This window comes from Oryzias melastigma, linkage group LG5, assembly GCF_002922805.2.
Source record: "Oryzias melastigma strain HK-1 linkage group LG5, ASM292280v2, whole genome shotgun sequence".
Taxonomy (NCBI): Eukaryota; Metazoa; Chordata; class Actinopteri; order Beloniformes; family Adrianichthyidae; genus Oryzias; species Oryzias melastigma.
Genome location: NC_050516.1, coordinates 25,851,348 through 25,864,172, shown reverse-complemented (window position 1 = coordinate 25,864,172; position 12,825 = coordinate 25,851,348). Strand labels below are relative to the sequence as shown.

Below are 12,825 nucleotides of genomic sequence, written 5' to 3'. Positions count from 1 at the left end.
ATATTACAAAGGACAACATTCATATGTCGCTACCAAAACTGACTCCCTGATTGGTCAAAATTCAATAGGTTGAATTTTTGATATGCAATCTATGGCCCTGTGTTTTGTACATAGAGGTCAAAAACTGTCTTAAAAATGTGTGTAGCAGGGTGTGAACGTGGTAGCCCGAAATGCCCATATACATGCATTTACCTAGATTTTTTTTTTTTTTTGGGAGTGGTTTCATGAACCCATGTTTCCAAGCCCAGTGTGAACATAGCTTTATAGTCCAAGATTTAATGTGAAAAAATCAGAGGGTGAAAGATTTTCCCCCTAATGTATTGAGTATTTAGGAATGTTAGATGCACCTCAAGGCTCCATCACTAAGACAAAGATTTGACCTAGACAGTTTTGACCTTTTGGGTCACTTTAGATCTCCACAGTTCTCAGTCTACTGTCACCTAGAGTGAATACCGGGCCAATTTGTAATGGACAGTTCAGCCATTAGCCTGTGACAGCAAATGGACATCTAAGTGTCAGGCTGATGGATTACAGTCTGTCAATGCTTCTCTTCCATTTTTTTCCTTCAGTATTTCTTGGCTCGTGTCTTGTTTGTTTGTCTTGTGTTACTGCGATGATTGCTGCGTGTCGCAGCCACTGATGGACGGCAGTCATCTGTAAAACTCGTCTCAAGAGTTAGCTGGGAAATGGGCAAAAATGATACAGAACAGGAATTAATGAAATGATTTCCTTTTTCCATTTCCTTCTGTTCTGCCGTTGTTTATAGAGCGTTGAGGTTCGACAGAAATGGGGGAAGGCGTCCTGATAACGTATCTCTGCACATCTTTTACCTCGCTATTGTTTCCCGCTCGGCACGCAGGTTGATGTGGCCTTTTCCACCCCCTTTTTCTTACAACAGAGTGTTTTTTTTTATCAAGTTCACCTTCAAACAGTGCTGTAATCTGTAGCCTAAAATAGTTTTTCTGTGACATATTTGGTGCTTTCATCTTGGCTCCCATATTTCTTGGAACCTTTTCACTTGTATTTATCAATTATTCTCCTGTAATCATCAGAGATTGTAAATGAAGTCGGAAAGTACAGATCTGAACATGAAGTACTCTTATTTGATGGTGGCTTGAACTGTTCCATTTAGTCGCCAAATATGTAATATTTAAAAGAAAAAATGTTTATGTACATCCATGCATTCTGAGTATGTTTTAAAGATGCTTAAGCAACAAATGAGGTGAAGGAGGAAAGAGTCCTTTAAGTGAAAGCTTTAAAACGATAAATCTACGCATTTTGCAGTTATGAATAGTTCCAAACGGCATATTATTGTCTTGTTTTGCTGTCCCTTTCCTTGGCTTTAGTCTGCCCTAGCAGAAACACAGACAGCGAAGGACAGTTCATGTCAGGATTTAATGACCCATCTAATTTCTTGGTAACAAAGGTGTCCTCTGAGGCAGCTCGACCTGTATTCCCTGCTTCTCATTTCTTCCCAAACCCTGACGGGGGGTGCCTCTCCCCTTTTCCACCTTCACTGCTGCCACCTGTGACACAAGGCCAGGCTACAGACTGTTGGAAAATGTCATTAATGTGCGAGTTGCTTCCCCTGGTGTGTCACCGCCGTGCCCTCTGCCACACTGGAATCACTGGAACTGGCAGGTCGTTTTAGAACTGCATTGTTTACATTACTGAGAACAACAGCTTCGATCTGTTTTTTGTTTTTAGAAAGTTTTTTTTAACTGGTTTGAAGAGCTATAATCAAGTTCTCATTTTAAGAGGTTGTATGCCTCAATCTTGATAGGAAAGGAATGATTTCTCACTCCCAGAGCTGTGGTCCCCAACCTTTTTTGGCCATGGAATGGTTTAAAGTCAGACAATTTTGTCATGGAGTGGCCTGTATTAGGCTGAAGCGAGTTCATTTTTGATGGTAAAGAAGACTAATTTCATCATCTATACCTTATATGTTCAATAGATTCTCATTGGAACCATTAAAACGTGATATACATCTACAAAGAGGCAAAAAATCAAACACCAGTTCCAGCCTTGTCCGGCTTTTAAGGTGCAATGGAAAATACAAAAAAAAAAAAATCAAATGATCACTAAAACTGGTATAGATACAATAATAAATGCATATCTATCTACTTGAGCAACTTAATTAGCAGCGTCCTCGTAACATTAGACAGTTGGTTGCTACATTTTGCACGAAGGGCTTGGTGTGTGGGAGCAACTGTCGCAATAAATCCATATTGTGAGTAAAGACTCCAGGGCCCAATCCAAATTCTTCCATTCTCCCTACCCTACGTTTAGCACTCCAAACCAAGAGTTATGGAATTATAGTGTTCCTGAATTCATTCGTCACTTCCACTCGATGATGTCACCAATAGTCGCTGGTCAGCTCAGTTAGCACAGAGCTCAAATATACATAACAACAGCAGTTTTCTAACTTTAAAAAGGTCATGCTAATAAAAAAGTCATTACTTACATTTATTCTATGTCTGAATTCCTTCCTTACTCACTATATAGTACACTATATACTGGGTTCGCCATTTTTTTGTGCTATTCCAAAATCAAGTGCACTTGAAATTTACCAGGTCTTCATCTTCATCCACATTTTCATCATCAAAACAGAGTGGATTTACAAATAGAAGTCATGAAATGTTTGTATTGATTCGATTTTCACTTCTTGAAATCAGTGACGTCATATCCGGCGTTTAGCAAAGAAAAAGAAAAGTAGTTAGCATGGTGTCTGAATTGCTTTTAAAATCCAAGGCACTACATAGTGCTGCACTATATAGTTTTTTTAGTAGTTGGGGAATAGAGGGGGGATGCGGACGTTGCCCTAAATGTAAACTGCTGCACTTCAGAGCTCCCCCAACGTTAAGAAATGTGCTTCTCCTCCGTGACCCAGTACGACGTAAAACCGCCTCACGATGGAGGGCTTTGTGTCCCTCCGCTTGGAGGGTTGGCCCAAATGATTTTAGACACCCCAAACACTACAAATGTCCCTACAAATGGAGGGGTCGAAAGAAGGAAAGAATTCAGATCGGGCCCAAGTCTGTTAAATGCATCTATACTTTATTTTGAAGTCAAATGCTCTTCTTCTGTTTCTTACCTGCCAAAAGAAACTTTCCAAATATGTTTGTTTTTGTTAACTTTACAGCTTTCAATTTAGCGGTCGGTGCAGCTGCTTTGAGAAAGTAGTGGAGGTCATTTTGACATTAGACTGAGCGACTTGACTTGTGTTGAAAGAGAATTCAATTGTTTTGTTAAAATAAAACTTCCTTCAGAATCAAATTATTAAAAAAAAAAACTGAAAAACGCAGGGGTCATTTTTTTTTTTTCTGCCCGGTACCAGCTGCCCCACAAACTGATACTCATCTGCGGCCCGAGGGTTGGAGACCACTGCATGTCAAACCTTTATAAATGTTAGCAAAACTTGAAAGTGCTCACATTTTACAGTAGCCCAACCGGGAGGAGTTAGTTATATGAAACACACAAGACTTAATGACAGTCGATTCCCTTAACACCACTTTTTAAGGCTGAAATTACCCACCGGTGTTTCAGATGAGAAGATGCAATATTTTAAAGAGCGTGTTTTAGTCCTTATAGATGTTCTCACCTGGTCCTGAGCTCGGTTTTAATCGCTTTTTAATGATCCCATTAAAGGGTAGCAGTCCTTCACGCCACAGTACCTTACACATGAAAACCGCAGCCTGTCATGGGGCGGCCTGATCTGAGCAAAGTCTCATCATAAATGTTGATTTAAACTTGGGAAGAGGCGGGGTTTTCTATGAGCGCAGTTGGTCCGTTTGGTGTCATCGCTGAACCTTTCCTCACAGAGCGTTTTGCTCGGATGGAGACGTTTGTGCGTTTATCTTGGAAAACGCAGCTTTTCTGGCTGCCAGCGGAGAGGGAGAGAAGCGGAACTGACCACAGTGTGGCTTTCAGATTTTAAAAAGAGTCAGTAAAATTTTGACTGTGGGCTCTTGTGATCAGGCGTTGCAGCAGCAGAACTTACCGGCCCCCATTACAGATTAGATAAGCGAGAAGTGCTGAATCTGTTCTCTACAATGCCTCGGCTGTTGAAGTCAGTCCCCCAGTTGGTGGAAGTGCTGATGGAGCAGAACTGATTATTGGTATCATGCAAACACACTGGCTGCTAATTATACCACCCTACATATTGGAGTTGAAGAGGAAAAGGCTTCAAGATGACTTCAAGTCCCCCTTTCAGTCAAATACAACAAATATAGTAGTTTTATCCCAGAGAAATCATCAGTTTGACGTGTTTTTGGTTTATTGTAATGTTAAACTGTTTGCTTTGTCGTGGCCATGAGTCCTTTTCTGATGTGATCACCAATTATCCTGTGCTTACCCATTTGTTTACTGTTGTTTTTGCTGTTTTCCAGCCACTGTGCCAGCGGGCACCTGTCCGCCTCAGTGTGCGTCTGCAGCAATCCCACGCTGCCACCCGCACCGCGGATGAAGATCGCTCCTGGACCGGTCAGGAGAGCCTGGGCGAGGATGACCCTGAGATGTGGGCCCTCCTGCAGAAGGAGAAGGACCGGCAGTGTCGGGGTTTGGAGCTCATTGCTTCTGAGGTACAGAGTTTTCTACACCAATTCCTGTTCTGTTCTAAAGTCTTCATTTGATGTTAAACTCTTTCTCCTTTAGCACAATATCCTGAATATTAAAAATAAATACTGCGTTAGGATCTGCTCACTCTGCAGGAATGGGGAGTCCTTCCTTTGTGTTTTGGTGTATTAATTAGCCGCTGGATGTTTTAAAAAATTTTTCAACATTATAATCTTCAGGTAAAATATTAGTCATAAGTTTCACAGGTTCCTTAGAGATATAATTGTATTTATTTTTTCCCAGGGAAAATAAGTACAGTTTATACATTTTTTACAACACAAAAATAACTGGATATTAATAAAAGCTTTTCAAAAAAAATTGAAAAAATCTGTGAAGTTTAGAAGATGCATAATGTTGTACATTTGTTACTAAAAAGTTTTGAACAAGAACAAAAATCGTCTCCGAAACAGGCATCCAGTTTGACTGAGACTAAATATCCAAGCTAACAGTCAGTGAAACCAGAATGAATTGATGCATCAAGATCACAGTTACCTGGTGATCTTCCATGTCTGCATCACTCATGTTTATGCCATAAATCCACTAATTCTTGTTAAATACAAACTCAAATGTATTCATTATATTAGCTATAAAGTATAGAAATGTTGTGTCCTCCTGCTACAACTTTCCTTACACGTCTTTTGCAGCTCAGATGACCTTCCTCCTCTAACCGCTGACTGTCTTTATTTTTTTTAATTATAAAAAAGTTACCCTTCAGCTGACACTGAAACAGTAAGAAGTGCATTGAAAACAGTTCTTACAGCACACAGCCAAATAACAAGTAGGCAGTGCACTCTTCACTTTGCATGACCTACAGAGACGCTGCACATTTTAAAAAATCTTATCAACAAACGTTTTTTTCCCATTATAGTACATAATAAATGTATGTAAAGTAAAAACATATATTACAGATGAAAGTCATTTTGATGATGCTGCATCATCTTTCTAAAAAGTTGAGACTTTGGGAACAAAAGCAATTTCAAGTTAAAGATGTTGGATTTTAAAAACATTGATAAACAACAAAAGAAAAACTCCAGCCAAGACAAATTTTTTTCTTAGAAAAATGGACACCAATATTCTGCAAAATGGTAAAACTGTACTTTTAATCTTGCTATAGTTCCTAGTTTCTAAAAGAAAAAAAAGTTGTTGAGAAAAAGCAATGTACAGACTGTTTTTGTTGTTTGTTCTGCAACTTTTACCCTCCAATAATCTGGCTTCAAACCAGCACAATGCAGTCTGGGATTAGTCATTTAGTAACTCCTATGGAAGGCTAATATACGCAAGATCATAGGGGTGTACTGATTTGTTTTAATGATTCAATTCATATCATAAGTTGTGGTTGCTGACCTGATTCATTGTCGATATTGGTTCCTTTTGAACAAATCGATTCTGATTCACTGACCTACAGTCCATCCAGGACATCTTTATCCAAAAGTTCAACCAGTGTGACGATGTCTAATCGATATTGAAATAATTGTATTTTCCATTATTGTTATATCTCAGGGCTGCACGGTGGCGCAGTGGTTAGCGCTCTCGCCTCACAGCGAGAAGGCCCCAGTTCGACTCCCGGCTGGGACCTTTCTGTGTGGATTTTTCATGTACTCCCCGTGCATGCGTGGGTTTTCACCGGGGACTCCGGCTTCCTCCCACCGTCCAAAAACATGCTTCATAGGTTAATTGGTGACTCTAAATTGCCCCTAGGTGTGATTGTGAGAGTGTATGTGTGAGTGATTGAGGCCCTGAGACAGACGGGCGACCTGTCCAGGGTGTACCCCGCCTTCGCCCTTCAGTAGCCGGGATAGGCTCCGGCACCCCCGCGACCCCAAAAGGGACGAAGCGGTCAAGAAGATGGATGGATGATGTTTTATCTCATTTTTAAACATTTTTTTAATTATATAGTTCGATTTAACAACTTACTTCCACAGATCAGTCTGGTTGGATTATAGGAATACAAACTTTCAGTTAGTCGATTAATTGATACACCCTTTCAGGATTAATTAAATAATCCATAGTGGAGGGGATGAGATTAACATTCAGATTTCTTATTTTTTTCACAGTGGGAGATTAATTACCTTGAGGTTTGTTTTTGACACCCTTTCTTGGACACATTGATAGTGTGTTCTTGATGTGTTTTAATTTGTTTACAAAAAAATTGGTCTTGAAGAATTTTATGTCCATTTTCGCTGAACAAACGGAGTCCCTTTGTTTCACATTGTGTGAGATGGAGTTTTGCTAATCAGAAGACAGAAACAAGATTTTGCTGTTGTCTTGTGGTTTCTCCCTCTGTGTTTAGTGGTGCACCAGCGCGTCCTCCTCACAGCCTCATCGCTTTAGCGTGAGATTAAACTGATATCTTCATTCTGCCTCCTCCTAAAGTCGCGCTTTAAAGGAACATCACAGGACAGTCAGGTAGACCCGCTTTGATTGAGAACACAGATGTCTGTGCACGAGGACATCTACAGACACGCACATGCACACACTCTGTGAGGCAAGTGCATTTTCTTTCCTAATGTATGCACACTTGTCTGCATGACAGACAGAAGCAGAAGAAAGCTGTCACTGGAGCTGTTATCTCCCTTGATCTCCCCTTTGCTCTGAGGTGAAGCATTAGCATAAACACTCCGATACGGCGCACTCATCGAGCGGCTGAAGGAGAGAGTAAAGAAGACGTTTGTCTGTGTACATTTCTGTTGGATCTTCTTATCAGTGGAGTCATAAACGTTGGTTGTTATGGAGGCTGTGGCAAATTATTAGTGTTGTCACCATGGAAATAAAGTCTGGGCTATTTTCACATATGCACTAAACTTTGAAATCTTCTTAAGAGGTGATGATGGGTCAAAGTATATTACTTTATCCATTATGATGAATTTATCGTAATGGAACTTGTGGGTGAGTGAAAGTAAGTTCATTTGAATCATAAAAAAGGGACACACATCCTGTCTAGGTTCTTATTTATTGAAATATTTTCTTGGCAAAAATGTCCGTTTGGAGTTGATAGAACTTTTTCCCTCTTGACCGTAACACCTTTTTTCCCCTTCCGTTCAAATCTAACTCAAACACATGTAGAAACATTCATTACAGTGTTTTAATCTCCAGCAGTGAATCAGGAAGAACTGTGAAGTGCAGAGTGTTAGTCTATCCAAGTCCAGAGGTTCAATACTTTAATGATTACTTCTAGCTAAAGGAGGGATTTCTCACCATCAATTAACACACTTTTATTTGCTGTCCTTGTCCCTTCTGTGCTCTCACGTCATTGATCCAAGTGTGCATTTGCTTGTGTGTGAATTTTCATTGCAGAATTTCTGCAGTCGAGCCGCTCTGGAAGCTCAGGGCTCCTGTCTGAACAACAAATACTCTGAAGGTTACCCGGGGAGAAGGTGAGCCCTCTTTCTGTCACACTGCAGCTCCCAGATCCTTCTTAAACGCAAGCGACCACTTTCAATGAGAAATCTATGTGATTGCGTATTTTGGGCTTCTGCATTTAAAATTCTTGCATTCACACGTCGCTAAACAAGTTTAACAAGCTCAAAGCTCTAGATTCAAAACACGTGGCCGTTGAATGCTATTTGTTATATAAACCAGATTGAACTTTCACCAAATCAGGGACTCAGATTTGGAAGTTGTGGATGGATGGCTTTCTTTTTAAATCTCGGAAGTTGATTATGAAGAAGAAATTAATAATTAAGGTTTGTACACGGCTGGAATTATACGACACCGAGTTCGAATCTGAATTCTTCAATTTTCCCTACCCCTCCAATTGTAGGGCATTTTAAAAGGTAGGGGTGTCCAAAATTCTTTTTTTTTAAGGACTACCCCTCCCGGTGGAGAGATGACGAGTCCTCCACCACAAGGGTAAATCGGGTCCCGTTGCACCACAAATGAGAGGAGCTTTCTTCACGTGGGTGCGCTCTGAAGTATGGGGTCACAATATGACCTTATTGAAGTTCTAAAATCGAAGTGGTTATGGATTACCGAGCGCTGGCAGCTCCGCACTAACATAGCTTACCGGCGATTATTGATGACATCATCGAGTGGGAGTGTCATCTGAATTTGAAGACACTATTTTTCCATAACTCTTCGTTTGGAGGGCTAAATGTAGGGGTAGGGAGAAGGGAAGAATTCAGATTCGACCCAAGTCTTTCATGTATTGGAATAGAGCTGTGAAAGTAAAAGCCTGGAGCAGGATTTACAACGTTTGCTGTTGATGTACAGATGAAGACGCTCCAGCACTTACCCTGTTGTATTTATTGCTTTTGACTTTTAATTTGAATCATCTTTTCTCATACATTCTAGTTGTTGCTCACAGCAAATTGTTTGGCTAATTAGGTGAAGAAAGGTGTGTTTTAGTTTGTCCCTCATAGCTTTGACAGTTCAAAGCTTTTTTTCTCTGCCAGCCAAATAAGTAAACACCTTTGGTTAAGTTGTCTGTCCCTTAGGACCCCAGCAGCTACGCATAACTAGACACAGAACTAGAGCAATTTAAAAAGCAGGTATTCCCGTGTGGAGCTGATGGTAAAGGGGGGAGCAGACCTACAGCACTGACTATTGCATTTATATTCGAGGCATACATGCATCCAGTTAATCCTAATGTTATCTGGATGTAAGACTGTGTAAACAATTTTACTGCAAATCCCTTACAAGGAAAACAAAAGACTATGTTCTTTGGGGATGTAAGAAAAAAATATCTTTCATTTATTTCCTTGAAGATTTTGTTATATTTTCTATTAAATCCCTGCAAACCTTCCTTTTAGATACTATGGTGGAGCAGAGGTGGTTGACCAGATTGAGCTTCTTTGTCAAAAGCGAGCTCTGGAAGCCTTTGACCTGGACCCGGAGAAGTGGGGCATCAACGTCCAGCCGTACTCTGGTTCTCCTGCCAACTTTGCAGCCTACACAGCCGTTCTGAAGCCCCACGACCGAATCATGGGGCTGGACCTTCCTGATGGAGGACAGTCAGTCATCCATTTGTCTCTTTTTGATCTTTACACCATCACCTTTTCCTAGTGTCTTCTCACTTTTTAAAGCTATGCCTGTTTCTTTGGTGGTTAACATTATTGTTAGTCCTGTTGTCATGTTTTATTTCATACTTAAGTTTGATTAAAATAATGTGATCTTTAGTGACCTTCTGTTTTTTTTTTTTAATTTTCTCCTAGTCTAACCCACGGATACATGTCTGATGTTAAGAGGATCTCTGCAACATCCATCTATTTTGAATCCATGCCTTACAAGTTAAATGTAAGAACTTATCTTTTCAGTTTTCATGTTTAAATATTCTTGATGGAAATATGGAAATGATTGAAATAGATTTTTTGACATATTAAAAGAATATCTCACCTGTAATCTGATACCTGTAAGAGAGTTTTTCCACCTTCCCTCTGATTTTTTTATGCACAATAATATGACATTTTACCTGGGGTGCCCAAACTTTGGATCCTCACTGTATATTCATTGTATTTGAGGCTTTCATTGTAGTTTGGTGGCGTTGGTAGGAGCTGACAGATGGCATGGAGAGCGTGCATGTCCAAACCTGCTGATGTATGGGCAGGCAGAACCCCTCTGCGAGAGAGATAATGGGAAATCGACATGCTGGCCAGCAACACTGGCCCTGTCTTCACAATGAGCAAGTTGATGGAACGAGGGGGCATCTATAGATGTGCTCTCTAGATGAAAGATGATCAGATTGTATAAATAAAGCTTTTCCTCCTTTTTCCTGCTCCTTTCTTTTATGACGCCCTTATTCTTGGTCGTTTTTTTGTTGTTTTGAAGAGTTAAAATGCAGGAGAGTGGCACCTGAGACATATTCCGTGAGACTTAGTGGTCAGCGTTATGGATTAACTAACATGTTTCCCAAATTGCCCGGTTTATTGAAAGGAGCAGAGAGTCTTGACACCAGCCTGATCTGTTCAGCCTCATTACTGCAGCTGAGCAGACCCCTGAAAGGTTGAATTAGGATAAGTAGGGGTGCATTACTGAAATTGCTCCATCTTTCTCCATAATATGATAGGTGTAAATTTATACCTAAAATAGATCCCATTTCCCTTTAAAGTCAGCCCGAGTGCTTGAGTTGCAGCTGCTTCGAATTAGCCTCACCTGGAAAAAAACATCACTTCTGTGTAGATGCTTCTTGATCTTCAGATATCTAACAATCCTTTTTCATCTTCTCACCTTCCCTTTTTTTCTTATGTTCCTCTCCCACTTCCCATTCTCTCCTTCCTCTTTCATCCCCTCTTTTTTTTTTCTTTTTTTTATTCTCCAAATGCGTCTCCCTTTTTGCAGCCTGCAACAGGACTCATCGACTACGACCAGATGGAGATGATGGCCAAGCTGTTTCGGCCCAAGCTGATCATCGCTGGCACCAGTGCCTATGCCCGCCTCATTGACTATGCCCGCATCAAGAAGGTGAGAGGAGATCCCTCATAAACAAGGCACACATCTCTTTTCTGTCTCTAACGTTAGACGATGAACCTGATCATTTATTTACTCTACTATTCCATATAATGGCATTTCACTTGTTTTTATTAGGACTATATTAGTTATGCAGCTTAATTTTTATCTTATCAACATGAACCCTTCACCTTCTTTTCCTGTTTAGTCCGATCAAATCTGCAGATCTTCTTCAGATATGGGAGAAATTGAGGATGTCGTGATAACTCATGTTGATCGGAATGTCACAAAGACTCTGCTGGTCATCCGCCAGCGAGAGTTAGCATATTAACAGGCTATTTATTGCTAGTTTCCTTTCTCAGAAAATGTTGGCAGGCGAAAAACCTGGAGTTATTGCCATAATATTTAGGGCTCTTCAGGCTGTCTCAGTGTGATTAAACCTTGTGGAGTATCTTGTGCTTTTGCTTGACATGAATTACTAACAGGTGCAGAACTAGTTATCAAGGAATACATTTGAGTGTTAATCTTGGAATTTTTACCTTAAAAAAAATAAGGTTAAATAAAAAATAATATCTAAAGTCCCCTCTCCAATGAAAACATGTAAGTGTGGTATTTTTCACAGGTGCTCAGGTTCTGGAGAAGAGAAGATGGTATCTTTCCATTGACTGCAGTCAAATGAGCAGCCGTTCACATTTCTGTGTTCAAATCAGGCTTCACTGGATATTTTGTGTGAGTTTTATACAATATTTTATGGTAGGAGGGCTGAGATCGCTCGAAAATCTCCAGGAAACTCCACAGACCTTCTTGATGTGACCACGGAAATGTAACGGCGGCTCATTTGACCGCAGTTTTAAAGGATTGTAAATCAATGAAAGAGCTTTCATTATTTTATCAAGAACTCTGCTCTGAACAAACCAATGGATTGAATGTATTGGTCACAGCAACGTCAATAAACATTGGAGAATTAGCTAAAAGAGTCTTTGGTGAACTGGAAGGAGAAAGAATCAGGATTTTGGAGGAAGTTCTGTCCATGAAGATCTTCACTTCTTCATCCAGCTGACATCCAGATCAGAACAATACGGCTGGACATTACTGATACTGCTTGACATTTTTATGAAGTGGCGGTGAAAATGTATTCTTGTCAGACACAGAGCTATCGTAATCAGACAGGGGGGGATCAGGGGCGGGGCTACTCAGCTTCAAAAGCTACACCCCCTCAGAGGAGATTTTGGAGACAGAGGCTTCAGATCAACATAAAAAATGACTTTTTAAGACATTTAAATTGCGGGATTTTGGTTAAAAACTTAATAATCATAATTAAAACACTACTACTTTTTTTAAACTTTACTTTAAATTTAGTGTTTATATTTACAGTTTTTGCCAATAAACTTAAAAAATTAGTTAAATGTATTTCTGCTGTTAAATTGAATGACTTTAATCAAATGACTTATATTTATACAATTTTTTACAGAAGTCGAAAACGTCTTGCCCTGCTTTTTTTCCCCATTGTTTTTCGTCATAAGAAGATCCACGAATGAAGACTATACTGTAGCTATGAGACTTTACCTGTTTTAGGTCTTTATTCTGTGGTTAGCAGCACAAACAGCAGAAGACGACACTCGTCAAAAGTTTTTTTTTGTTTGTTTGTTTTTTTTTTGGTCTATTTTTTTGGTTTAATTTTTGATTCATTAGTGGATCTGCGCTCCTCGAACGGCGTCTCATTCATCAGCCTCTCTCCCTTGATTTACCTAGAACCCCCAACGACTGTATGACACCACGCAGAGACGCTCGCCGGCCCTGGGTTCTGTCTCTCAACCTGCTGTTGGGGGT

General features: G+C 40.1%; 1 protein-coding gene across 1 annotated transcript in view; it reads left to right on the top strand.

Moving 5' to 3' along the window:
- shmt2 (serine hydroxymethyltransferase 2 (mitochondrial)) overlaps window positions 1-12,825 on the top strand; it is a 20,611-nt gene that overhangs the window by 3,489 nt on the left and 4,297 nt on the right. Inside the window, exons 2-7 of the mRNA XM_024270304.2 lie at window positions 4,389-4,580; window positions 7,909-7,988; window positions 9,363-9,563; window positions 9,765-9,846; window positions 10,888-11,010; window positions 11,289-11,294. Coding sequence (XP_024126072.1) covers window positions 4,389-4,580; window positions 7,909-7,988; window positions 9,363-9,563; window positions 9,765-9,846; window positions 10,888-11,010; window positions 11,289-11,294 — 684 coding nt within the window. The remainder of the gene's footprint in view (window positions 1-4,388; window positions 4,581-7,908; window positions 7,989-9,362; window positions 9,564-9,764; window positions 9,847-10,887; window positions 11,011-11,288; window positions 11,295-12,825) is intronic.